The sequence below is a fragment of the Saccopteryx leptura genome, chromosome 3 (assembly GCF_036850995.1).
Source record: "Saccopteryx leptura isolate mSacLep1 chromosome 3, mSacLep1_pri_phased_curated, whole genome shotgun sequence".
In the NCBI taxonomy this organism is placed as follows: Eukaryota; Metazoa; Chordata; class Mammalia; order Chiroptera; family Emballonuridae; genus Saccopteryx; species Saccopteryx leptura.
Genome location: NC_089505.1, coordinates 20,076,773 through 20,101,897, shown reverse-complemented (window position 1 = coordinate 20,101,897; position 25,125 = coordinate 20,076,773). Strand labels below are relative to the sequence as shown.

The following is a 25,125-nucleotide window of genomic DNA, read 5'->3' as shown; positions in this document are numbered from 1 at the left end:
AAAGAATACAAAATGTATACATTAGTTCAATTTATTTAGTCTGATCTAAAACATTGTATTTGCTCATTAAAAAGGAAAACAAAGTATAAAACTATAAAATCCTGAAAATTATATAATTTTTTTCAAAGCATATTAAATATGAACCTTTAAATTGAGACTTGCCACAAGGAATCACAAGAAAATGTAAAAGGTGAAAAATGAACATTGACATTGAAGCCAATTACTCATTGTCACACTCATACAATTCAGTGGCATTTAGTTCATTGACAATGTTGTGCAATCAATACTATCTTGTTCCAGTAAATTTTCATCACCAAAAGGAAACCAGTACCCAATAAGCAATCACTTCCCCAGCCTTTAACAACCATTAACCTGATTTGTCCCCATGAATTGGCCTATTCTAGATATTTCACACAAAGGGAATCATTCAATGTGTAGCCTTTTGTGTCTAGCTTCTTTTACATAGATTTTTCACGAAAAAAACCATATCCTTTTGTATTTAAGAAGAAAACAATTACTAATGTAAATCATAAAAAATACAATGACATCTGAGGTAAGTAAATGAGTCAGTTCAATTACCTTTCAGAATACAATTCAAGTTTTCAGGACTGATTGGTGCTTACACACTGATCAAAGGAACATTTAACATTTTAAATGAAGCACAAAAATCTTTAGAATTCATGTTCACCAAATTATTGATCACTCAAAGCAATTTATTTTCGTATGTCAGAGTTTTCATCACAAAGCTATTGGAATGTTGTAGGCAATCAATACTATTATTCAGTTTATTTCAAATCTCTCTAATACAGATAACAATTTTTAAGTTATCAACTGATACAAAGCCATCTGGTTGACCTAATTAAATTTTCACTGGGTATGTCTACTCTTGACCAAATGAAGTACCTATTATGATTTCCATTACTATGGTTTAACTTATTTTAATCAAATTATATGGTTAAACCTGAATACCTCAGTTTTTCAATACCACAAATTTTTGAGCTGAGAGACTTTAAAAGAAGTTGAAGAAGTTACTTAATAAAATATAAACCTGATCAAAATTATTAATCATACCCTGATTAGCAAAACAAGTTTTTAAAAACTATGTACTTAATCTAAGTTTTTTGATCACCTGGTCAGAAAATTGGAAGTTATGAGATAAATAAACAATGATGACAATTAATAGGAAAAGGAGGATCTCAATGAAAAAAGCATCAAGGAAGCCCTAGCCAGTTAGCTCAGAGTGTCATCCAGAAACACAAAGGTTGCAGGTTCGATCCCTGGTGAGGGCACTTACAGGAAGCTACCAATGAGTGCACAACTAAGTGGAACAAATGAATGATTCTCTATTTCCTTCTCTCTGTCTCTCTAAAATCAATCAATAAATAATAAAAAGAAAAGAAAACAAGCACCTAGGAAAGCAAAGGGCAAGATCTCTTTTTAAAATTTTAATCTTTTGAGCAATAAATTATCTCTACATATAGTTCTTATATTAGACCTCTGGATTGTTACTCTTTGGCTGGAGGGAGTATAGAACTCTGTCAGCTCCTCTGCCAAAATAATCAACCAATACACATCCACCTATTTACTGGTTTAAGGATATTGTCTGAGAAATAAAAATCCTAACAATTTACATTAGAAAAAGGTAAAAATTTAAACTGAATTTGCTTCTACTGGGAAGGAAAATCTGACCGGATGATTTGGTCAACCTTAAAGAGTTGAATAGAAATGCAGTTTTACCGCTTTCCAACACATATACTATTACCACCACTAGAACTAGCTATGCTTTGAAGAATCATCTCCTATCATAACATCTGCATGCTAATGGGCTAATAAATGACTTGGGAGGGTGCTTGAGATTTTTATTGATGTTAGTGAAAAAGAAACATATTTCTCTTGTTTTTCAGTTTCCTTTAGAAATGCTTTTCTTCATAGTAAAGAACACTCAGTCCAGCAAGTCAAAAAGATAAAAACAGATTCATATCAATGAGTTTTTACTGTATTTTTATACAGCATTTCATGAATCATCCTCGTAACCCATTTCTTTGTAGGTCATTAACTTAATGGAAAGTCACTCCCCACTTAATACATTGGAACGTCAAACATTTTGAATATAAAATGTCAGTTTTGAAATGTTCTAAAGATCAAAAAGCACCTCAAGATGTATCTCCATTAGTATACCACAAGATCTATTAAACTCTACTTGGCCAATTTATGGAGATTCCACATGCAAACAAATATATATACATATATACAATAAATTTATACAATTTTACCACTCACAGATGCAGTAAAATACTTGTAAACATTCAGCTGAAGACCCTAGTTTTTACAAAGGATTTTCAGAGCAACATACCATGCTTAGTTAATTTCTGCTTTTCTTTTTGGTATTACCCAAAATTCTTTCCAAAATACTTGTTAAAATTAAGTATTCTAGGCAACAATATTTTCCAAAGTAATTTCCTTATATCTAAATGTCTCTTCTCTTTCTCTATTTGTAAAGCAGAAAAGTAAGCCACGTCAGGACACATTTCTTTCAAATACCTCCACATATTTACCACTACCTAAACTTGGAGAACTGTAGTTTTTTCACCCAAAAAATGGAAATCTGAAAGAACATCTCTGGAATTTACTTTGATCTTTTAAATCAAAGAAAATTCCAGAAAGGGTGACTTTAAAAAGAAACCATCTTTACTCTTCCCTTATTCCGAGTTCGCTTACTCCTTTAGAGTTGGCCTCTATTTAATCTCAAATGTTTTTGTTTGAAATCAGATTTAGATCAAATCCTAACAAAACCCATACTTAATTCTTTTAAATACAGTGGACAAGTCACTGATTTTCTTTAAAGTCATAACTAGTACTTTCTTCCAGTTCTTAGGAGCATGTTAAGTAAGATAACTCAGAACAGTATTTAGCTAACCAGCCTAACACATATCAAGGAAATTTTTTCCATTGAAGGCTTTGTCCAATCTTTTGAAAGAAATGAGGGCCAACTTGCTTGCTTTCTGCTGCAATTCTAAACATCCCCTTCTGCAGGTCCCAATATGGTGTGAAATGCATAAAAACAAACACATTTTTTAATGTGTGCATAACTATTCCTTAGAAACTTTTAAAAATTCATAAACTCCATGTCTTCTTGAGATGCAAAACTTAAGTGGGTTTGCTTCGATATGCCTAACATTACATTCAAAATCACCAGAGGTAAAATTCTGTTACCAATATAATAAAACTACCCTGTCTTCGGCCCTGGCCGGTTGGCTCAGTGGTAGAGCGTCGGCCTGGCGTGCAGGAGTCCCAGGTTCGATTCCCGGCCAGGGCACACAGGAGAAGCGCCCATCTGCTTTTCCACCCCTCCCCCTCTCTTTCCTCTCTGTCTCTCTCTTCCTCTCCTGCAGCCAAGGCTCCACTGGAGCAAAGTTGGCCCGGGCACTGAGGATGGCTCTGTGGCCTCTACCTCAGGCACTAGAATGGCTCTGGTTGCAACAGAGCATCGCCCCCTGGTGGGCATGCCGGGTGGATCCCGGTCGGGCGCATGCGGGAGTCTGTCTGACTGCCTCCCCATTTCCAACTTCAGAAAAAACAAAACAAAACAAAAAAAAGCTACCCTGTCTTCAAGGGATATGGAATTTTATTAAAAACCCCATTATCTTCAATGTCACTAAGATTCCAATATCTAATGTTAAGAAATAATGAATAACAGCAACAGTAACAATGGGGTACTCAACACAGGGTCAAAGACTAAAGACTAAAAGAGATTTTATGCAACTGATAAACCAACAACTCAACCTTTAAAATCTCTCATTGATAGGGTGGATAGGATTCCTACAAACACTTTCATAGGATTGAATCCAGTATTTGTCTACTTTTATTCTTACTTATCCTAGAAATTGAATACACTCATATCACTCTGCAACCACAAACAAGAGAAAGAATAATAATTAGGCTAAATGTAAGTGCTAATAAATTGCAAGTGGCACTACAATTTAACTTGAACAGAAGAAACATTAGTAACAGTAAATTTAAAATACTAGTTTTTAAAAAAATGTCCACTAACCATGGTACCCAATGTATCATATTTTGTTACATGGTTATAAAATTACACAATATATACCATTTAATGGAACCACTGATTAACTCTTAATTTGGGGTTACACATGTACGTATATATACATATTTACCTACTCCAGTAACACATCATTCAAAACAGCCAGCATGTCCCAGTCTTCCCCCTAACTTCTCATACTTCACTGTGAATCATCATCACGTGAAGGCCTTTGTTACAACAGCTTGCTGGCTCTCGCCCCAGAGTCTCTGAGGGAGGGAAGGTGGAAGAGAGGGAGGGAGGGAGGTAAGGACAAAAATAACAGGCAGTTCTGGGTAAGGAGAAAGCAGATACAAGTATGTACATTGAGATTATTTCCCTCTATCCTGATACTTGCCATTTATCTTGATGGTTAGCAAAGACTAAGGAACCAACAAAAGCTTCTCAAATGACAGTTTACTTGGATGACATACACATCTTTTCAGGCTTACAAGGCTACATTAATTGTTCCCATTACAAGTTTTAGAAAAATAATATTGCCAAAACCTCTTCAGCCTTTCAGTACCCCTCGGTGGGGCTACTTTCAGGAAGACAGAGTGGGCAGAGAAAGCTACTAATGAATTTTCTGTATTAAAAAAAGAAGTTTAATGCCCACCAGGAAAACATAGGTGAGCAATAACCAACAGGTAACTCCTAGAGCATGCAGAAATCCAGTCCGTAGAAACAATATGACTATGTTTGGAATTTGTCAAACAAGTACTAACGTTTTATTAAAATGAAAGTTTTTCTTTTTTAAGTTACTGAGCCATATAATGGGAAAATATTAATTTTATTAGAATTTGAACAAATGTTGCACAAAGAACACATTTTAACAAAACAGTATGGTGGCATAACAAACAAAAAAGAAAACAGCCAGAGATGTGTAAAACAAATACAAGGTGGGAAACTGCTAAGTATCTCATGATGAGCATGGGAACAAGCCTAAACTTACAACCCAAGGATCTTAAAAAGCACAACCATAAAACAGAAAGTTCCTCTCTGTGCTATCCTAACCAGACACATTCTTCAGCAAAACTTTAAAAGGCAGCGTTACATTTTACAGTATTTGATATCTTATTTCTGACTTTTTCACAGAAATAGAGACCAGTTATGTCATCCAATCTCAGTTGAAAAATGAAGTATAAGCACTGAGAAATAAGTCTTCTACTAAAAAAAATGACACGTAGGGTGAAACAACTGATTAGTCTTTAGTGCTATATTTCTCAACTGTAATAAGGACTTGATTCAAGCAAAACAAGTCTTAAGCAGTTCAGAATTCTTTTCTAATGCCCAAGGAATGCCTCTGCCCAGCCTGATCGCCATATATGGGAATCAAGAACCTAGTAACAATAGAGCACTCTCAGGGATAAGTGTAGGAAGAAAAGACACAGTAGAGTTTTAATATTTTATAACAGGGTAACTTACTACCATTTCAGACTACCAAATGCCAGAAGTTACTTAAGACAAATTATTTAAATACATGTCCCTATTTTTGCAATTTACTTCTGTCTGTATTTATTTTTTTAAACTGACCACATCAGGTTAATAATAGTACTAATCAATTTGAAACTATAATAAAATGGTTCAAGAATAGGTCTTTATTTTTTTGTTATGCCTTGATCTTTAACAACTCTTACTCTGTTGGCAGAGAGTCTAGAGGAAATTAACCTGGAACTGTTTAAGGAGATTGTCAACCACAACAGGTTTCTGCATTTCAAGATTGTCATCTTACAACGATACCAAATTTTGCATTTGAAATGTCCTAAAAGAACAGAGTTGTGACTTTTAAAAACATCAAAAAGCAAAAATTTTAAATACTTATAGTAAAAAGTTAAGCCCTTTACATTCTGATTATTTGAAATTTATTTACACAATATGCCCAATTCAGACTTAAAATGAGGTATATTTTCTTCTCCACTAAATCAAACACCTAGCAAAGAATACCATGAATAGCTTCAAGTGAAAATAAATTCACAGGCTTTTTGTTTGTTTTGCTTTAACCTGTCATATAACAGACTGCCATGAGTCTTTGGATGTGGCGTCTAACAAAAAAGAAAGTTGCATATGGACCACTCTCTGAATGAGAGTTGTAAATGCATAAGGTGAAATATCCTTGTGAATTATTTTAAAAATATGATAAATGGCATTATCAAACATTCATGGTTTTAAATAGTATGTAAGTATATATTAGAGATCTACTATCAACAACTGTATAAAGGGAGCACTAGAAAATAAAATCTTAATCACGATCTTATGTCAGTGCTTTGAGCAACTGAATATTTTTAATCTGAAACACTTATGCTGCAAAAACGTGAATTAAAGATTTGCCTTTTGAATGTATGGGTTGCAACCCACAGAAAACATGAGGAAATATGTTTGGTCAGGAGCTTGTTAGTTTAAAAAGCAAAATTAAGAACCAAAATATGCACACCATTAAAAATACTAATTCTGAAAATTATGTAGCAAAAACTTAAATCACCCTGTCCAGCAAGTTCCAAAAATTTCACACATTTCAAACATTAAGGCAACTTTTTTCCAACTAAACAGTACTTTATAAAAATATATGTCACTTCAAAACATTATATACACAGTGACAATAAATTTAGCTAGCTGTAATCTTTAATACATTAATAAAGTGTCACATATTACAAAGAAATTAGACTAGGTGCTTGCACGTATGTGCAAGTGGAGTAACAGTTTTTAAAGTACAGGTTTTAAAACTGAGCGAAGGGAACGGCCTTCCTTCGTGAGCTCTCGCGTCACACACATACACGGCAACGGGATGGCTTCCTCCCGCTTCTCCACGACATTGTAACTGCACCTCTTCAAGTGGTCAGCCATGCTCAGGATGTCGGCGAATCTCCATTCGGTAACCGAGCAGAATGCGGTGCTGAATCGCCACACCTGGAAGAAAAGCCTGGGTCAGATTGAAACAAGCAATTTACAAGAACCGAAACAAACTCTCTGCTCTAACCGCATACATTTCTGTTAGAGAAATATGCAATAAAAGTTTCAAGTTGCTACAAAACAGAAAAGTAGTAAGTCCATTTGAATACAAATATGTTTATCAAATATTTAAAAGGTAAATCACTTTTATGATATTGTAACTTCAATAATAACCAAAAAGAAAATAAAAGACAAAAAACAATTTTAAAAAATCACATCCAACCTGGCTTATTAAACAATTTTTAGAAAATTATAACCTCATGAATTCAGAACTACTTCCTAAAGTAATACATATTGTACACTACTCTTTCATTCCATCCAACTGGCTATATAGAGCTATCCGGAGTATGGAGAGATAGACAATACAATACTATTTATTTTTTATTTTGTATTTTTCTGAAATGAGAAGGGGGCAGCAGACAGAAAGACTCCCGCATATGCCCCAACAAGATCCGAGATCCAAGATCCACCTGGAATGGGCATTGCTCCGCTGCCATCGGAGCCATTCTAGAGCCTGAGGTGGAGGTCATGGAGCCGTCCTCAGCATCCAGGCCAACTTTGCTCCAATGGAACCTTGGCTGGGGGAGGGGAAAAAAAGAGACAGAGAGAAAGGAGAGGTGGAAGGGTGGAGAAGCAGATGGGTGCCTCTCCTGTGTGCCCTGGCCAGGAATCGAACCCAGGACTTCCACATGCTGGGCCGACGCTCTACCGCTGAGCCAACCGGCCAGAGCCCAATATTATTTTTTTTATACAGGTTTTTCTCCCATTCCTATTATACTATATAAAGCACACTGAAAAATACCATATTTCCCCATGTATAAGATGCACTCTTTTTTGCAAATTTTGGGGTCTAACAACTGGGTGCATTTTGTACAGTGGTTGTAGATTTTTTTTTTTTGTATTTTTCTGAAGCTAGAAACAGGGAGAGACAGTCGAGACTCCCGCATGCGCCCGACCGGGATCCACCCGGCACGCCCACCAGGGGGCGATGCTCTGCCCCTCCGGGGTGTCACTCCGTTGCGACCAGAGCCACTCTAGCGCCTGGGGCAGAGGCCAAGGAGCCATCCCCAGTGCCCGGGCTATCTTTTGCTCCAATGGAGCCTCGGCTGCAGGAGGAGAAGAGAGAGACAGAGAGGAAGGAAAGGGGGAGGTGTGGAGAAGCAGATGGGCGCTTCTCCCGTGTGCCCTGGCCGGGAATTGAACCCAGGACTTCTGCACGCCAGGCCGACGCTCTACCACTGAGCCAACCAGCCAGGGCCGGTTGTAGATTTTTTTTACTTGCATTTCCTCTTTTTCACACTTGATTCTGTGCTCATTATTTAAGACAGTGATTGGTCATCAGACACAGATGAGGACAAGTTAGTGGATGGGAGTTTTGACAGTGATGAGGAATAAAACTTGAGTTCAGTAACTTCATGTAACACATTTTTTTCTAAATTTCGGGCCCCAAAATTAAGGTGCGTCTTATACCTGGGCGCATCTTCTACGTGGGGAAACACGGCCCTATAAAACAGAGTGTCACGGTACCTTCTCTTTCCACTTTTTACATTCTGAAAGTACTTAGTAATATTAAATACAGATGCTTCAATTTGCTCAAAATGTTTCTGAAAATTTACTTTGTAAAATGAATCTTATTTTACTCCATATCATTGCAAAATGCATTTCTTGGCAAAATATTTACCTGCTATCCCTGTTCAGTTGTCTGCTGGTAAAAATATGGGCTGCTTCCTCTTCTGCCCACTCAGCAGCTCCAAGCCCTGCAGCACTGCCATCCTATTAGTCTAACAATAACTGTTGTGGCCCCTCATATCTTTACAACTCAAAATAAAGAGCTACCTGGACATAGGTAATGAGCATGAATGGAGCAGGACAGACCTAGGTAACTAGCATGAATGGGACAAGACAGGCCTAAGCATTCTAGCTCATCAGCAGGCAACGTCTGGTTAGAGAACACAGCATGGTAAAACAGCAGACAATCCAGAAAGCAACAATGGATTCGAGGGAAGCCCTCAATACTCATTAGCACTTCTCAGGAAGGAATGGTAATGACTTCTGGGTGACCAGATGCCTTCAAAATTCTGTATAAACAGAATTCCTTTCCACTTGGCAATAGAAGTCACCACTGTTCAGTGCATGGGGTACGTGCTTGCTCTACACCTTAAGGTTATACCAATCACCTTAGATAGAATAATTTCCCAAGAGTCAGAAAAGGTCCAGAGAATAGCTCCCAGTAGGCATTACAGATTACAGTGCCTCATACCCATGAAACTATGGAAAGACTTAGGAGTTTTTGGTAAGCATCAGCAGAATGACTTAGCTGAAAGATTCAATGGTGGTAGACAACCCCCCTACTTCCACACAGATTACAAATATGGTGAAACAAACTTGGGAAATATCGATAGCTCCCACCTCCTGAGGACAAATTTTCTTAGTGATCGGCCAGTTTTTATTCAAGTGCCACTGAGCACTTACCTGGTGCCTTCTAGATAGCAGGCGCAATGCTAGGCAGTAGATACCTGGGTTCCCAGAGTCTCACTTCTCAAGGAACTTAAGAGTCTAATGAAAGAAACTGACCATTTATCAGTGAATTTCTAAACAGCGCTTTAGTAGGGATATATAAAGTAGGGGTATTTCATGGGGTACCCCAAGAACACGGAGCAGCAAGCTCCCAGAGTGGGGTTCTAACAGGCTTCACTGAACAAGTGAAGACCAGAAGAGCAAGCAGGACCAGCAAGGATACGAAGACCACAAGCTTCAGAGACAGGTTCCCTGGGTCGGGATGCACAGATTAGCTGGACAAGATACTGAACCTCTCTAAGTCTCAATGTCTCCTTCCATAAAACAGGGACAGTAGATTAAATGAACTGACGAAAGTAAAATGCTTATCAGTCCACCACTGCTCAAATGTAAGTACTGGAGACAGCATACTCAAAGGCCCCAGAAAAGGAAGAAGACATCAGGCAACGTAAGTAAATCAATGTGAATGGAATATAGAAATATAAAGTAACAACAGGTAAGTAAGGACAAGATGACAAAAAAAAAATCTTAAAATGTTTCACTAAGAAGTCTGTCTCTATCCCAGGCTAATGGACAAACATTTAAACCATTTTTAAGCACTGCAGCGTAAGAACTGTACTCAGGGCCCTGGCCGGTTGGCTCAGCGGTAGAGCATCGGCCTAGCGTGCGGAGGACCCGGGTTCGATTCCCGGCCAGGGTACATAGGAGAAGCGCCCATTTGCTTCTCCACCCCTCCGCCGCGCTTTCCTCTCTGTCTCTCTCTTCCCCTCCCGCAGCCAAGGCTCCATTGGAGCAAAGATGGCCCGGGCCCTGGGCATGGCTCTGTGGCCTCTGCCCCAGGCGCTAGAGTGGCTCTGGTCGCAATATGGCGACGCCCAGGATGGGCAGAGCATCGCCCCCTGGGGGGCAGAGCACCGCCCCTGGTGGGCGTGCCGGGTGGATCCCGGTCGGGCGCATGCCGGAGTCTGTCTGACTGTCTCTCCCTGTTTCCAGCTTCAGAAAAATGAAAAAAAAAAAAAAAGAACGAACTGTACTCAGGAAAATATCTGTCCCTCCGGTTCTCCTGCAGAGACCTCGCTGAAGAGGAACACACCTGGAAACAGAGCCCCAGCGAGGAGGGGACGAGGCAGCCGGCCAGGAGACCTTCGGGTGGGACCGAACTAGGGAATGGCAGTGGAAATGCTGCAGAAAGCCTGAGAGGTCCGAAGAAGGATGAAATAGCTCTTTGTGATTACCAGGACATGGAAATAAAGGGGCAATCGGAGTCAAGCCTAACTTCCACAGTGGTAGTTTAGGCAACTCGATAGAAGAGAACGCCACTTTTGGAAATTAAGAGAAATAAAGAAGTAGAGTAGGCTGGAAACAGTCAAGTGGAGAGAGCAAGTAAATGTCTGTATATAATGGTTTGGGTGGAGGTCAAGAAAGACAATGGCCAGGATACAGACCTGTGAGTAACCTGTATGAATGACGGCAATTTAAACGCCAAGGGTAGATCAGATTCTCTGCAGGAACAGAACCCTAGAAAATATTTCACTTCGTAAGTCAATTCTAGGGGCAAGGACAAAAGGAAACCCAAAGGCCACACTCAGAAAGTTCCATCCCAAATGGAAGAAAGACCCTAAATCATCTGAGAAATGAAAATAAACACATGGACACGCAGCAAGTATGAGAAGTATAAAACTTTCTGCCACCAGACTTCCTGTTTGGGGGAAAAAACCATAACCTAATTAGTGTGTTCATTTACTGGTCTTAGCCTTAGGAGAATACAGAAGTAAAGGTAGAATTCTGAGAACGGAAGCAATGAGTGTGAGTAAAATAAACCTAAAATTGGTAAAAAGCAAAATAGCCAAAAATTTGAACCTCAATGCAAAATTTATTAAAATTTTCTCCCCTTTACTAAATGCCAAGTTTCATATGATGAAAGTTCTATAAAAAAAACAGACCTACAATCAAAGATATTTGTAATACCTTCTGGATTCTAATGAATAGTGCCTCAAACAGAAGCTGGGCAAAAGTAGGGCATCACGGGAGAAAATGGTGGCGCCAGGATTTGTTCCCAGGTCTGCCTGAAGCCCAGCGCCAGCTTCCTCTACGCACCACTTGCTTTCACTGTACTAAACCCAGAGTCCACCGACCAGGGGCTGGCGCCGTGGGGAACCCGGAGTCCCCACCAACATCGAATCCCGCTACCCCTACTCTCACCTCAGTTTACCTAGTATATGTCCACGTCCACTCATTTATGTCCTCCTGCCCCCAAATTCTCCACTGGTCACTTACCAGTCACAGTAGTTATAACTTTTTCTCATCTCTCCTGTTTAAGTTCTACCTAAGAAAGAAACTGCTAAGACTGAAAAGAAAATGCCAACTGTAAGTGGTAAGAAACCTTCTTGCTTCCCCCATTTCCTACGGTGAAAACGTTTTCACTGGAGCCCAAATGAGAGGGTGCTCACTATGGCCACAAATAAATGGAACTCGTACAGAACTAAATGGGTAGAGAACTGCTCAGCGAAAGAAACAGAAGTGACCTCTGACACATTAGATTAGAATCTAGTTCTAGGATGTCTGCAGTGAATATGTGATTGTGACAGTTCTAACTATCCTAGTTTCTCATTAATTACTATTATTAAAAAAAACAGTATGCTTTCATATTGAATTAAGTTTTAAGGATGGTCAATATAAAAAAAATTTTATTAACTGAGCAACATTAAGTGCTTATTATAAGTAAAATAAGGAGAGAATATAGTTAAAATTAAACTAACCTTTTCTTTTATCTGCCACGATGAATTTCCTTCTGGATACTTCCTCTTCCCCCACTGCAGGATGACCATTCCACGAGACTGAAGCAGGCTGCCACACACGTCCCTCATTAGCTTGGAAACACAGGAGAGCTGGCACAGACTAAAGCCATCAAGAAAGCCTGCGATATGTTGCAGAACCTCAAAAGGGAGACTGCTTAGATGGTCACTATGTAATCCCAACACGCAGTTTCTAGCAGGCTCTACTAATACTGTAGATACACATGGCTGAACTCCAAAGGACCTCAAATGGCGGTCATGTATAATCTTTGCTCCTTGAGTTGACGGACAGAATCTACGCTGAGAATAGGTACAACCATAATATGCTAAAGGACATCTCTGTTCCATCCAGCCATTGAGTCCAGCATGAATGTCACCATGCACATTCTTAAAATGTGAAGAAAATTCTCTTCTCCTAAATAACTGTCCACAAACAAATGTAAACATTGAACGCTGCTTGGGTTGGTACCTAGCGACACATTCCAATACTAAATCCAGCCCAAGTGTCTGAAAAGGACTCGGGTTTGAAAGCTGTGGGTTGGCATGATCACAAGCTGAAGCTGAAGCTATTTCCCCAACCATTGTATTTGTAGCTAATATCGCAGAGGGAAGTGAAAACGTCTGAGTTCCAAAGTCAATATGATACACATCAACCATGCGACTATCTGATATACCCCTCCCACCTGGAGAATCTCCTAGACAAAACAGTAACGCTGCTGTGATTAGATCTATTCCTTGGAGGCCCATTGGGTCTTCTGCAACTTCCAAATCTGATGTATCTACTGCTTTATCCTCCTTTGGTTTAGACCAACATGAATTAGAAAGAAATTTGAACGAAGGAGGCTGACTGAAAGATAAGACATCCACGTTCCTCAATTCCCCTAAGTCTACCTTTCTCCAACACAGCTCTCCTTCATCCTCGTCATCTGACAGGAGGACCTGCTGAGCTGTGCCATTAGGCAAAGCGGGAGGTGGGACCGCTTCCTGAAGTTGTGCTGCTGCTGAAAGTGAGCTGGAAGGTTTTGAAGTGCTACCTGATGCTACACAGTCTCCATTTGTTAAGTTACCTTCTTTTGAATCATCATGTAAATCCTGATTCTGGTCTATGACCTGTGCACATATATTTTCCAAAGGAAAGCCATTACAAATAGCAGAAGTACCATGAGAACTGGTATTCAAGTCACATAATAAATCACTCGAACCATTTTGTTCAGACTGAGCATTCTGGCTTGTGTCATTATGGTCAATTCCACCTACTGCTCCTCTCTCATCCTCGTAAGGATGGTCTTGGTCTTTCAAGTTCCTATTCTGTAAGCTTTCTCTGGCATTTTGTTCTTCATTTGTTTCACCTGGGGAAGCACAAAGACTCGTACTTAACATGCCAATGTCCCTTGTGGCGGTGTTCAGGATATCTAAAGCAGCAGCCAAACTTCTGGTTGTCTCTACAGTAGCTTGATAAAGTGCACCATAAGATTCTTCATCCACAGACACCAGACCATTAGCATGTGGTATCTCTGGGACATTTGATTTAACTGTTATTTGTTCTCTAGGTTCTGATCCTTTATCAGTCACTTTTGACATCATAGTGGCTACTTTGAGAGATTCTAAGAGCATCCTTTGGTCTTGAAGGGCCAAGGCCATATCTAATTGTGCCACTTCATCAACATCTCTGCTTAGATTTTCATACGACTTCCGATCTGCATAACTAACGGGCCATCGGTTCCACTCCATAGTACAGCAAACCACACTTGCAGGACATGTTTCTAGATGTTCAGCAACTTTATTTCGAGCCATTGTAAATGGACATCCAAAGTCACTATTTAAACAAGGCACTCGTTCAAATGGACATAAAAGTCGATGCTCATCAGCTTTACAAGAATGGAAGACTGCGCCACAAACCAATGGACAGCCAATCAAGTCACAGGAAATCCCAGGCTCTGGTCTGGTCATGCACCGTCTGCTGACACAATTCACACAGTGCGAATGCTGCAGCTCCTCCTCCATAATGGCCAGCCCAGCTCTGGTGGTTAAGATGGAAAAAAGAGAAAGCCAAAAAAAGCTCAATTAAAAAAACTGGTAATATAAATGAAATCATAAAGGTATACTAGCTAATTTTAGAATGAAATATATAAAATAAACATTTAACAAGTTTATTTTATATATGATAAATCCATCTTGAAACTTAAGCACTTCAAGTAACAATTCAGCACTTCAAACTGAGTCTGATATACCCTGAGACCTCATCATATTTCTAAAGGAGAATAATCTGAATTTCACAAAAACACTTAACTAAACCTTTATTTGAAGTTTTCTTTTTACTCCTCAAAATATACTAATTAATATAAGATTTCACCTATTGATCTCTCCTTCTATGTAAGTTCTACATCAAATTACTACGTAAACCTTAATTAAAATATACCAAGAATTTACCCAGAAAATATAAGTTCTAGGTCCATTTCTGTGGCTGTAGGCAAATCACTTACCTCTCAGGGCCACAGTTTCTATTCATTCATTAAAATAAACATGTAGCCCTGGCCGGTTGGCTCAGCGGTAGAGCGTCGGCCTAGCGTGCGGAGGACCCAGGTTCGATTCCCGGCCAGGGCACACAGGAGAAGCGCCCATTTGCTTCTCCACCCCTCCGCCGCGCTTTCCTCTCTGTCTCTCTCTTCTCCTCCCGCAGCCAAGGCTCCATTGGAGCAAAGATGGCCCGGGCGCTGGGGATGGCTCTGTGGCCTCTGCCTCAGGCGCTAGCGCGGCTCTGGTCGCAATATAGCGACGCCCAGGATTGGCAGAGCATCGCCCCCTGGTGGGCAGAGCGTCGCCCCATGGTGGGCGTGCCGGGTGGATCCCGGTCGGGCGCATGCGGGAGTCTGTCTGACTGTCTCTCCCCATTTCCAGCTTCAGGAAAAAAAATAAAATAAATAAACATGTATTTTCTGTTTAACAATCAGATACCAGACACTGTATTTGGTGGGTCAATATAAGGATTAGTAAGACAAGGTGCCTCCTCCCAAGGAGTTACAGCAGGAGGTCAAAGACAGTCACAATCACGTTACATTCTTATGTGACCAGTATGACAGAAGGAAAATGGTAATAGGAGAAGATAATAATCAGTAGTGGTAGGGACTACAAAAGAATCCACAGGAGTCTTGAAAGAAGAGAAGTCTTAAGGGAGGGAAAGATTGGAAAGGGAGGGAGGCATTCAATGCTGAAATAAAAGCATAAGCAAATGCAGAAAAGTAAAAATTGGCAAAACAAGTTCAGAAAACTTCAAGTTTCCTAGTGCTGCTGGCTCGCCAGGTAAATGCAAGATAGCTATGAGAGATGAGGTCAAGCAGGAATAGGGCAAATCATGAGAAGTACAGAGGCCACGCAAGGAATCTGGACTTGAATTTGAAGTCACTGAGAATTTTAAACAAAGAAATGGTATCTATAAAATAACATGACGGGATTACAGATACCTAATGGTCTTTCCAGCTTTTATCAAATTTTATATAAAAATAAGAGAAAACATCAGCACAACATATTGATTGAATTTCTGGGCCTTTTTTCCCCTGTAATACTCAACTTCTTTATTGGCTTGCTCCTCTTAGCAGTGAAAACTTAAAAGGCTTTTTATCTTTAAAAACCTAAATAATAAAGTGACATCTCCATTTGCTACTATTCTCCTTTCCCTATTCACTTAAACTTTCAGAAGAAAAACAAATAGTTAACCAGAACACCCTTCTAATCCTCCCCATACTCCGCAGCCCTCCAATCCGGCTTTTATTCCTACCACCGCTCATTAAAACTGCACCCCTCAGCCTGACTGCTGGTGGCGCAGCGGACAGGGCGTCCACCTGGGAGGTTATTGGCTTGGAACAGGTTTGCCAAGTTAAATGTGGGGTCACCAGCTTAAATGTGGGATCATCGACATGATCTTAGGGTCGCTGGCTTGAGCAAGGGGTTGCTGGCTGGGCTGGAGCTTCTGGAACCCCTCTGCCCCATCAAGGCGTGTATGAAAAGCAATCAGTTGAACAACTAAGGTACTGCAACAACAAGTTGGTGCTTCTCATATCTCTCCTTCCTGTCTGCCCCCCCCCCAAATAAATAAATAAATAAATAAAAATAAAACTGCACTACTCAGATGCTCAGTTCCAAATTGAAAGGGCATGTTTTCCTGACCCCATCTTCCTTGGCCATTTTATCATGATGTCGACTAATTCCTCCTTTTAAACTATTATTTTTTATTAGTTTTCAAGATGTCACATTTCCCTGGTTTTCCTCCTAACTCTAAAACTCTTCTAAAATACTATTCTTTAGGGGTCCATGTCATTTCTTGCTCATTCTCTCCCTGGGTGTTCTCAATTTCTCAAAAGCTTCAATTACCACCAATAGTCTTTAAACTCATCTACTAGCTCTCGCCTGAATCCCTCTTCCAAACTTCCCATTTCTACAACTAAAGACTTACTATAGTTCTGTACTGGTTGGTATATGGCACAGGCAGCTCATCTCAACCTTTCCCAAGATAAATTACATGGTAGTACATAATTTTCTGGATAAGATGCTGATTATTAGCCTATTTTCTCCACTTCAGTGCATAAAAGATGGCTAGCCTTGGTTCCAGATGGCTAATATAAACTAATTACTCCCCAAATTGCTATTTCCTTTTCTCCTTCCAGGTGTGATGTTCTTCAAACTAAAATAACAAGTGTTTACCAACTATTGATAGAGCTTTTGTTAAGTAGAAAAGTTATGAATTGAAAGCACACATTTACCAACAAAACAGTATTTTCTAAACTGTGTTTAAAAATTATGAGTTAAATATACTTTTGAACATTTAACCCTACAAATTTTATAAGTAATGATAGAACCTATAAATTAAAAACAGACAAGTTAAAAGAGACATAATAGATAAATGACGGACCAATCATGAAAAATGTTTGTAAATTAAGTAGAAATTAAAAATGAAACCTCATTAAGAATTAAGACAAACTTTACTGAGTGATTAGATTGTGAAAACCCCTGTAGCTTTCTTATTTTGCAACCAGACTGAGTTCACCTCACAAGCTGAAATAAGCTTGACTGTTACTAAGTGAGAAACCTAAAAATACAAGCAGTTCAAAAGAAGTGACCACGGCTCTCAGAATCTGCATGTTATGTACAAATCACATGACCACACCAGACAGAACACATCTCAAAAAACAGCACTTAATTCAAAAGTGCATAAAGTAGCAACTGTTACAAACAACTGAGTTAAATGCAAAAGATCAGCAACTTTGAAAGGCACAGTAGAAGGCTCTCAAGCTTCAAAATAGCCTCTTGCACATCTATTCTACTCTGAATTAAGAAAAATGTTAAACAATGAAAATAAAAACACCCACAGCAATGAGTCCAAAAATATTTATTACTCAATGAAGTAGATTTAAAGAGAAAAAAAGGGAACCCTGATTATGTATCTAGTTTGTCCTTCTTTACATATGTCTTGTCAATGTCATAATTCTGTCTAATCTATGCACGTAGACAACAGGTATGTTTACTTATAAAAAGTTTAAGGAAATGACTGGTGATCCAATTTTAAGAAGTTATTTGAGAAATGGAGATTTAAATGAGACAGAGATGGTCCTGCCTCCTTTTTAGTCCTTTCTAATTATAACAGCACATTACTTTGCTCTGAATATAGGAGATTTAAATTATTTAATGAATAACTTACATAATGCTCACTATAATGTATGGAACAATATAAATTTGTCAATTCTCAAAATAGTTATACAAAAAAGGAATCAAGTTTAATTTCACTTTACTATTAAATATATTATAAATAAAAAATATATATGCCTCACATTGCTCATAAATCTTGTGACACAGGTTTAAAAACAGCAACCCGGATTTATCAGTTGAAGAGTGACACAGCAGACCCAGTAGAAAACAGCTTCAAGATGAACTCCATTTAAAAATGCCTCAGTATTGTTTTCTCAAACTCTCTAGAAAAAGAATCTTAATATTTCCAAAACAACTGGAAAAGTTTCATTACACTAGAAAATATCTGTAAATGATTGCATGCCTTACAGTAGTTTCAATTTTCTCTAATAGAAAGCCTTGGCCAACTCCTATTCTGCGGCTGACAAGCAACCCATAAAAATAGTTTGAAGAGATGGCATTTTCCCATACGATGAAATTAGGCCGTGTCATGTAAGGCTATTTCTAGACTTAAACATATGACCCTCAAAAGATTCTTTTTCCAAATTAAATTAAAATATATAGCCATAAATCAATAAAACATTGCAAATTAGCACAATTTTTGAAATATGCTAAATCAAGTAATCCAAAGCTTTTTGCCTCAGGCTGTTCTTAATGTCGGTTTCTGCCTCCAAGACATAAAGACAAACACGCGCAAGCGCGCACGCACACACACACAATCTTTTCCCTCCCCAACTGCGGCCTCAATCTTCCTGTCTCAGCGTAAATGTTACTATTCCACATACCTCAAGTCAAACAATGAATCCCACACTATACTACATGCTCATTACACATTTTGTTTTTCCTTGGTAATATCAGTCACAACTCTAAGTAAATCATTATACTGTTTAATATCTGTGCCTCACCTAAAAAAAAGAATTATAATAACTAAATGAATTTCAAGACAAAATGAGATTCTTATACATCTAGTATTAGACTATCAAAATTACCTCACTATGCCACCTATAAAAAGTCAACAGTGATCAAGCATTTATTGAGCACCTAGGCCATAAGTTCCAGTCATTACATGAAGTAAAATAAACTATCCATCAGACAAAGCAAACCAAAGGGAAAAGTAAATTTTAAAAAAATGAATTCTAATCTACCATTTTAAAATCTTACAAAATAATAGTAATAAAAGGTACAGAAGGCAACATTCACCTGTACACTGCCCCACTATTTGAACTCCCTAACCAGCCCTGCAGTCTGGTGACTGGGGACTGAGTCTAGGCATCAAGTGCACCAAGGAAAGCCGAGGTGGAGGCGTCTGCACAGGTACGGGTGCTCAGTAGGTACAGGGCGAGGAAGAGTTCAAAAAAGGAAGTGCTATCAGCCTATCACTTAATATTACAATTAATATGGTAGTAGATGGAAAAGAATTCAAATTAAATAAAAAAAATACTGCTTCAATGCAAGGCTGAAATTAAATTAGAGACGGACACGTCCAATTAGTTAACTATGACAAGTAAGTCTACGACTAAAATTTCAAATTTAGCAATCAGTTATGATCTCCTTCAAAGCAAATCTCATCCTTCTTGTAATAGCCAAAGGTACTACTGCTAAATACACTTGCTGACTTATTTGTGATCAGGTGCACTCAGTTTTAAATACTACAATAATCTTATACCCTCAGTTTGTCATCGTATTTCACTGAATTAAAAAATGTGGTTGGGGCCCTGGCTGGTTGGCTCAGCGGTTGGCTCAGCGGTAGAGCATCGCTGGTGTGAGGAAGTCCTGGGTTTGATTCCCAGTGAGGGCACACAGGAGCCTGCCCATGTGCTTCTCTACCCTTCCCCCTCTCCTTTCTCTCTATCTCTCTCTTCCCCTCCGGCAGCCTCAAGCGCTAGAATGGCTCTGATTGCAGCGGAGCAATGCCCTGAAGGGGCCAAGCATTGCCCTCCAGTGGGCATGCCAGGTGGATCCTGGTAGGGCACAGGCAAGAGTCTTTCTGACACCCCCCCTTCTCACTTCGAAAAAATACCAAAAAAAAAAAAAAAAATGTGGCAACTACACAAGACTAAAAATCTATTATTGTTAACTTCACAATTCAAAGCACAAGCTCTCCTGATAAGTTCAAAATGGTTAAATGGGTTACACTGTATACATTCTTTTATTAAATTTTGGTTCTTTTTATTTATAGCATGATGACCTAATTATATGGAATTTTTTTCAAGTTTTTAGCCTTCCAATTATGATATAATCAAAACATACATCTTTCATTCCTAAATATGGTCATGAGCAGCTTACTCCAAAGTGATAAAGTTCAAGTTCTAATTACTTGCCATGTTCTCCACTAAATAAGAAAATGAGATTATTAAAGACTTACATCAGAAATTAAAATAATAAATATTAGTTATATTTAATTCTGAAACCAGAATCTGTAACAACTAGAACTCTACAAAGGCTGGTTACTATTACATACATGCCTGTCCAGTAAAATACAAACATGTTTTCCTCAAAAAACATATACACTTTACTTTACACATCCACCTATAACACACAAAGCTTTATGTATAAATATATTTCACATCAGGTCACTTATACCTATAAAGCATATTAAAAACAATCACTTGAGGAACTATCTAATGCTAACATTACCCACTTAAAAAAAAAAGACATACCCTTTTTGTAAGATTTTCACAAAATAAGTTTTAATTCATGCATGCTTATTTATATTCAACTACCTACCTACCTACCTACCTACCTACCTACAATGTAAAAACGACTAGTCCCAGGCCAATCTCACCTATTTCATCAAACTGAATTTTAAATTAAATGTTTTATATAGCTTTTTAACTGAAGACTTTAACGTCAAAGATTTCTATGAATCCAATGTCATTCCAGAGCATGTACTAACTCCTTTTAATGCAACAGGCAGTCACAGGAACTCAGTTAAAAAAATGTATACCAAAACCATACAGAATAGCACAGGACTTATCCCATTAAAAGGCACGTTTTAGTAAACACACATTAACAATGCTTATTTTCGTGACCTTAAAGTACCTTTATAACCATACACATTATCTCAAACTATGTATTATTGCTCTTTAATAGCATATTTTATTAGGATACTCTGTACTTAAGAAAAGTCTCCAGTGCTAGCCATGGAGAAATACCGAATTGAAATTAAATATCTATAATAGTACACTGGAATGCATGAAAGTTAACCTATATCGGAAATATGAGTTGTCTAATAACACTCAGAAAGCTCCACCCACTTACATTTCCAGAATCACAAACAGCTATGTCACCGCATTAAAGTACCAGATAAAAGCAAACTGGCAACTTAAAAAGTTGCAAAACACCATGTTATTCCTAAACTTCTGTAGTACGAAACAGTGACTAAGCATAAAGAACAGTGATTCAGCGAAAATCTCAAACTGAAATATCGAACCCCGAGAAAAATCGTAAACGTACATTTTATCCTACTTAATCTTTTCCTTTTACCGTGTCAACAACTGGATTCCTTTGGAAAACCTTGACAAATACGAACAAACGCCAAATCTGTTAATATTATATACTAGGACTCTGAAAGACACAATACAGTATTCAAAGGTGGCAAACAAAAATTAAAATCTTAGGAAACTGGCGGTTTGTATTGAAAGAGCTTTAAATTAACCCCCACTGATATCAGAATGCCCATAAATAACTTCCATCTTGGATCGGAGTCAACAAAGTAATTACGGAATAAAAGGTCAATTTTTTCCCAAGCATCTTTTATCTGAGAACTTACGACACGGCTCAGGTAAAGAGTGAGTGAGAGAGAGAGAAAGAGAGAGAGAGAGAGAGAGAGAGAGAACGGGGGAGAGGAGGGAGGGTATAGAGCAGAATGGAGTACTAGAACCATGGTAAACAACAAACTGTTCTGCCAGTCTCCATTCTCCCAAATACACACGCTAAAAACATACTCAGAGGAGATCGCTTTGAAGTCAACATACACTCCATGGTCTCCTTCCAAGCAGTGTACTTGCACGGGACAGGACACACAACTTGGAAATGGTCCTGCCCCTCAGATCTACAAAATCAGTTAGTTTCCCTTTAATAGGGACTGAGGCTGAGAAAGGCTAAGAGCGTCTCATTTCCATGAATGGAAAAGTTACCAACTTCACTCATCCCGTGGAGACAGTTGAAGATGCCTCCCAGTCTTACTTTAACCCGTTTGTTCCCCCCAAAGAACCCGTTTCTAAAAGGCACAGGAAACAGAAGCGGGTTTTCGAGGGTTTGGGGGTTTCCTAAGTTTCCTTCGCCCTTTCCCAACACAGAGGCATGCCAAGCAGGGTGACTCGGGGGTCGGTCCGCGGGGTCCGGGTCGCCATTTGCAGAGCGTCTCTGTCGCCGGCCCGGCGGGAGGACCCGCGCGGACCCCACGCCGCGGACGCCCACTCGGCGCGGCGGGACAGCGCCAGGACAGCGCCGGGGACCGCAGGGGCTGCGCGGGGCCGCGTCCACTCCGCCCCAGGCCGGGCCGCCGACCCCAGCGCCGCCTCCGACCTGGCCGCGGGCCTCGCACCGCCCGGCCGCCGCCTCCATCCCCCCGGCGGGCCTCCTGACACTCACCGGCCGGCGCGGCCGACCCGCGGCCCAGGCCCTGGCTGCCGTGGCCGCCGTGCCCAGCTGCTCCGCGCTGTCCCGGAGCCCTCCGCGCCGCACACCCCCGTGCGGCCCGCCTCCTTCTCGTCTCTTTGCTCCACGGGGCAGCCGTCTTGTCTTTTCTCTTCTCTTCTTCCTCCTCCTCCTCCTCCTCCTTCTCCTCCTCCTCCAGTAACTCGGCCTCCACCCCAAGACGGCCGCCCTCCTCCGGCGCCCCGCCCCGCCCCACTCCGCTTCGCCCCGCCCCCCCGGCTTGCCTTGGCCTCGGAGTCGCGGCCGCGGCCGCGGCGGTAGCGGCAAGTCTGGCGGAAACGCGCACGCTGAGCCCCGCGGAGACGCGCACGCCGAGCCCGGCGGAGACGCGCACGCCGAACCCCGCGAGACTCGCAAGCTGAGTTCCACGGGAACGCGCACGGCTCCCACCGACACCCGAAGCGACGTGGCGGAGAGTCTGGTCCGGAGACCTCCGGGCTGGCTGAGTTCTGTGGGAAGTTCCCACTGGGCCCCGCGTGGCTCCTGTAAGCTGTGCTTCCAGATCCTGTTCGACTGTACAATCTTATATGCCTGGAAGGAATCCTAGACCCGTAATTTTAGAATTAAGGAAACAGGCCCGAGTAGAGGGACTTGTTTACCTCCTTGAAGAGGAGGAGGACCGCTCAGATACCTTAACTCGCGGTGCAGTACCTTTCCGGGATGGTCGAATTTAGGAGGAAACCCGGCGGCTTTCGCTGAGTCTTCAGCGATCGCTGCCACAGGTCTCCTTGCCTGCTAGCTAACTCAGTGTGCCCAAGTCCTGTGACTTAATGCCCTGACCCTTAGGGTTCAATTCATCGCTCGCCGGGGACTGAGCTCAGTTTGGGATTCAGGCATCTGGAAGCCTTTCTGGATTCCTGGAGGGACGGCCCACTGAGGTCTACTTCTGCGAGGGACTAAGGATTCTTTACACAGACCGCAGCCGCGAGGTTATCTACATGGGAAAGGCCACGCAATCTAGCCGAAAGGGTGACTTGAAGCTGCTCTTGCAGTATACTTTACAAACGACTGTGGGTTGAGGAAATGTCACGTGGTCATATCAAACAATTGGGTCCATTTACCCCCTACCACCGAGACTTAGTCTAAGGCCTCACCCCTTGCCCAGTGCCCATCCCATGGACTCCTGCCCAGGCCTAGCACAAGGCAACTATGATAAAGAGTAGCTGTAACCCCGGCCTTGTGGATGGGGGCGGAGACAGGGAAACTGTTATGTAATCCTTTCAGTGGCAATGTTTTTGCCCCAACTCCTGTGTCTTGGGAAAGATAGATTTGCCATCCGGCAGAGAAATGACTCTGAGACTTAGATTGTAAAGACCAGTGTGAAATAAATGAAAGCTTAAGAAGGTACTTAGGTTGCTAGCTTTTTATTGTGCTAAAAAAAAGGACGGTAAAAATGGTACCGCTCCTCTAAGTGCAGCATTTCATAATCAAAAGGAGATTTTCACATCATTTATTAGGAAGAACATAATCACACATTAAAGGACAGTTCTTTAAATGAATAAATTAAGCTTTTTGAAAAAGTTTAGTCTAATTTTCTTATTTTGCCTAATTTAGCTGCATATGAGTCGTGGTCCTCAGTCTAGAGACTGAGACTGTCCAAAGAACTAGTCAGAAAGGTTAGTGAAGCAGGCAAGGCGGCCTGGTGGAAGAAGTCGTGGGTGCTGCTACACTTTCTGTAGCCTGCTCATTGTCCTGGGTCGATTCACCACTGTCCCCGATTGAGTTTCATATCCTCTCTTTGCCTCCTTTGCCATTCTATAAGATGAAGAGGCCACAATGGATGATCTCTTTAAAAAACTCATGATTGCACTTATTGAAATCTGGGGCTTTCCCCTTAACTAAGTCATCTGACCCTAGGTCACCTCCCTCCCTCTCAAGTTGAGTCAGGCTGTAAACCTCACAGTCTTCTTTGCCCATTTCATCTCAATACATTTCTAAAGCCAAGCAATCAAAAAAAAATCCTTTCTTCCTGTCTTTCACACTTATTCCTAGTTGCCACTCTAGACATACCTGAATTTCTGCCATTGCCTAAACAGTATTTCCTCTTCAGTATTTCCCACTTCAAACCCACCTCCAACAGAGCTCTTCCTAAGACATCCATGTCATCTTGTTATTTCTCTCTTCAGATATCTGATGGCTCTCTCATGTCCATGGGGTGAAGTCTCAACTCCTGTCTTCAACTGCTCAGAGTAAATCTTTCATTCTAGCCTGATTACTTCCTTTGTTTCTCCCCACACACTATACACAGTGCAATTCTAAGTTGCCTGTGCTTGTATATATAATGATAGTGCCTGAACTTCCTCCCTCTTAACTGTACTGTTCTCATCATGTAACCTCTGTGAGGGACTTCTGTAGCATCTCCTATCTACGTTCAGCACTTTGACATGTGCGTCACACCAGTGCTACCTGTTTCACCTCCTTCACTGTTACCTGGATCCCAGCTTATAG

The 25,125-nt window shown here is 40.5% G+C and overlaps 1 protein-coding gene across 2 annotated transcripts; it reads right to left on the bottom strand.

Annotated features, from left to right (window-relative positions):
- Positions 1–15: 15 nt before the first annotated feature.
- FBXO30 (F-box protein 30) lies at positions 16–22,823 on the bottom strand. 2 transcript variants are annotated; one of them, XM_066373062.1, is made up of 3 exons: positions 22,612–22,823; positions 12,301–14,356; positions 16–6,982 (listed from the first exon to the last, which is right to left on the bottom strand). In XM_066373062.1, exons 2-3 carry the CDS (start codon positions 14,338–14,340, stop codon positions 6,779–6,781), a joined length of 2,244 nt encoding a protein of 747 aa, XP_066229159.1. In that variant the 5' UTR covers positions 14,341–14,356; positions 22,612–22,823; the 3' UTR covers positions 16–6,778. The 2 variants fall into 2 exon arrangements, with proteins under 2 accessions (XP_066229159.1, XP_066229161.1); XM_066373064.1 differs by lacking the exon at positions 22,612–22,823 and adding an exon at positions 21,963–22,057.
- Positions 22,824–25,125: the final 2,302 nt, after the last annotated feature.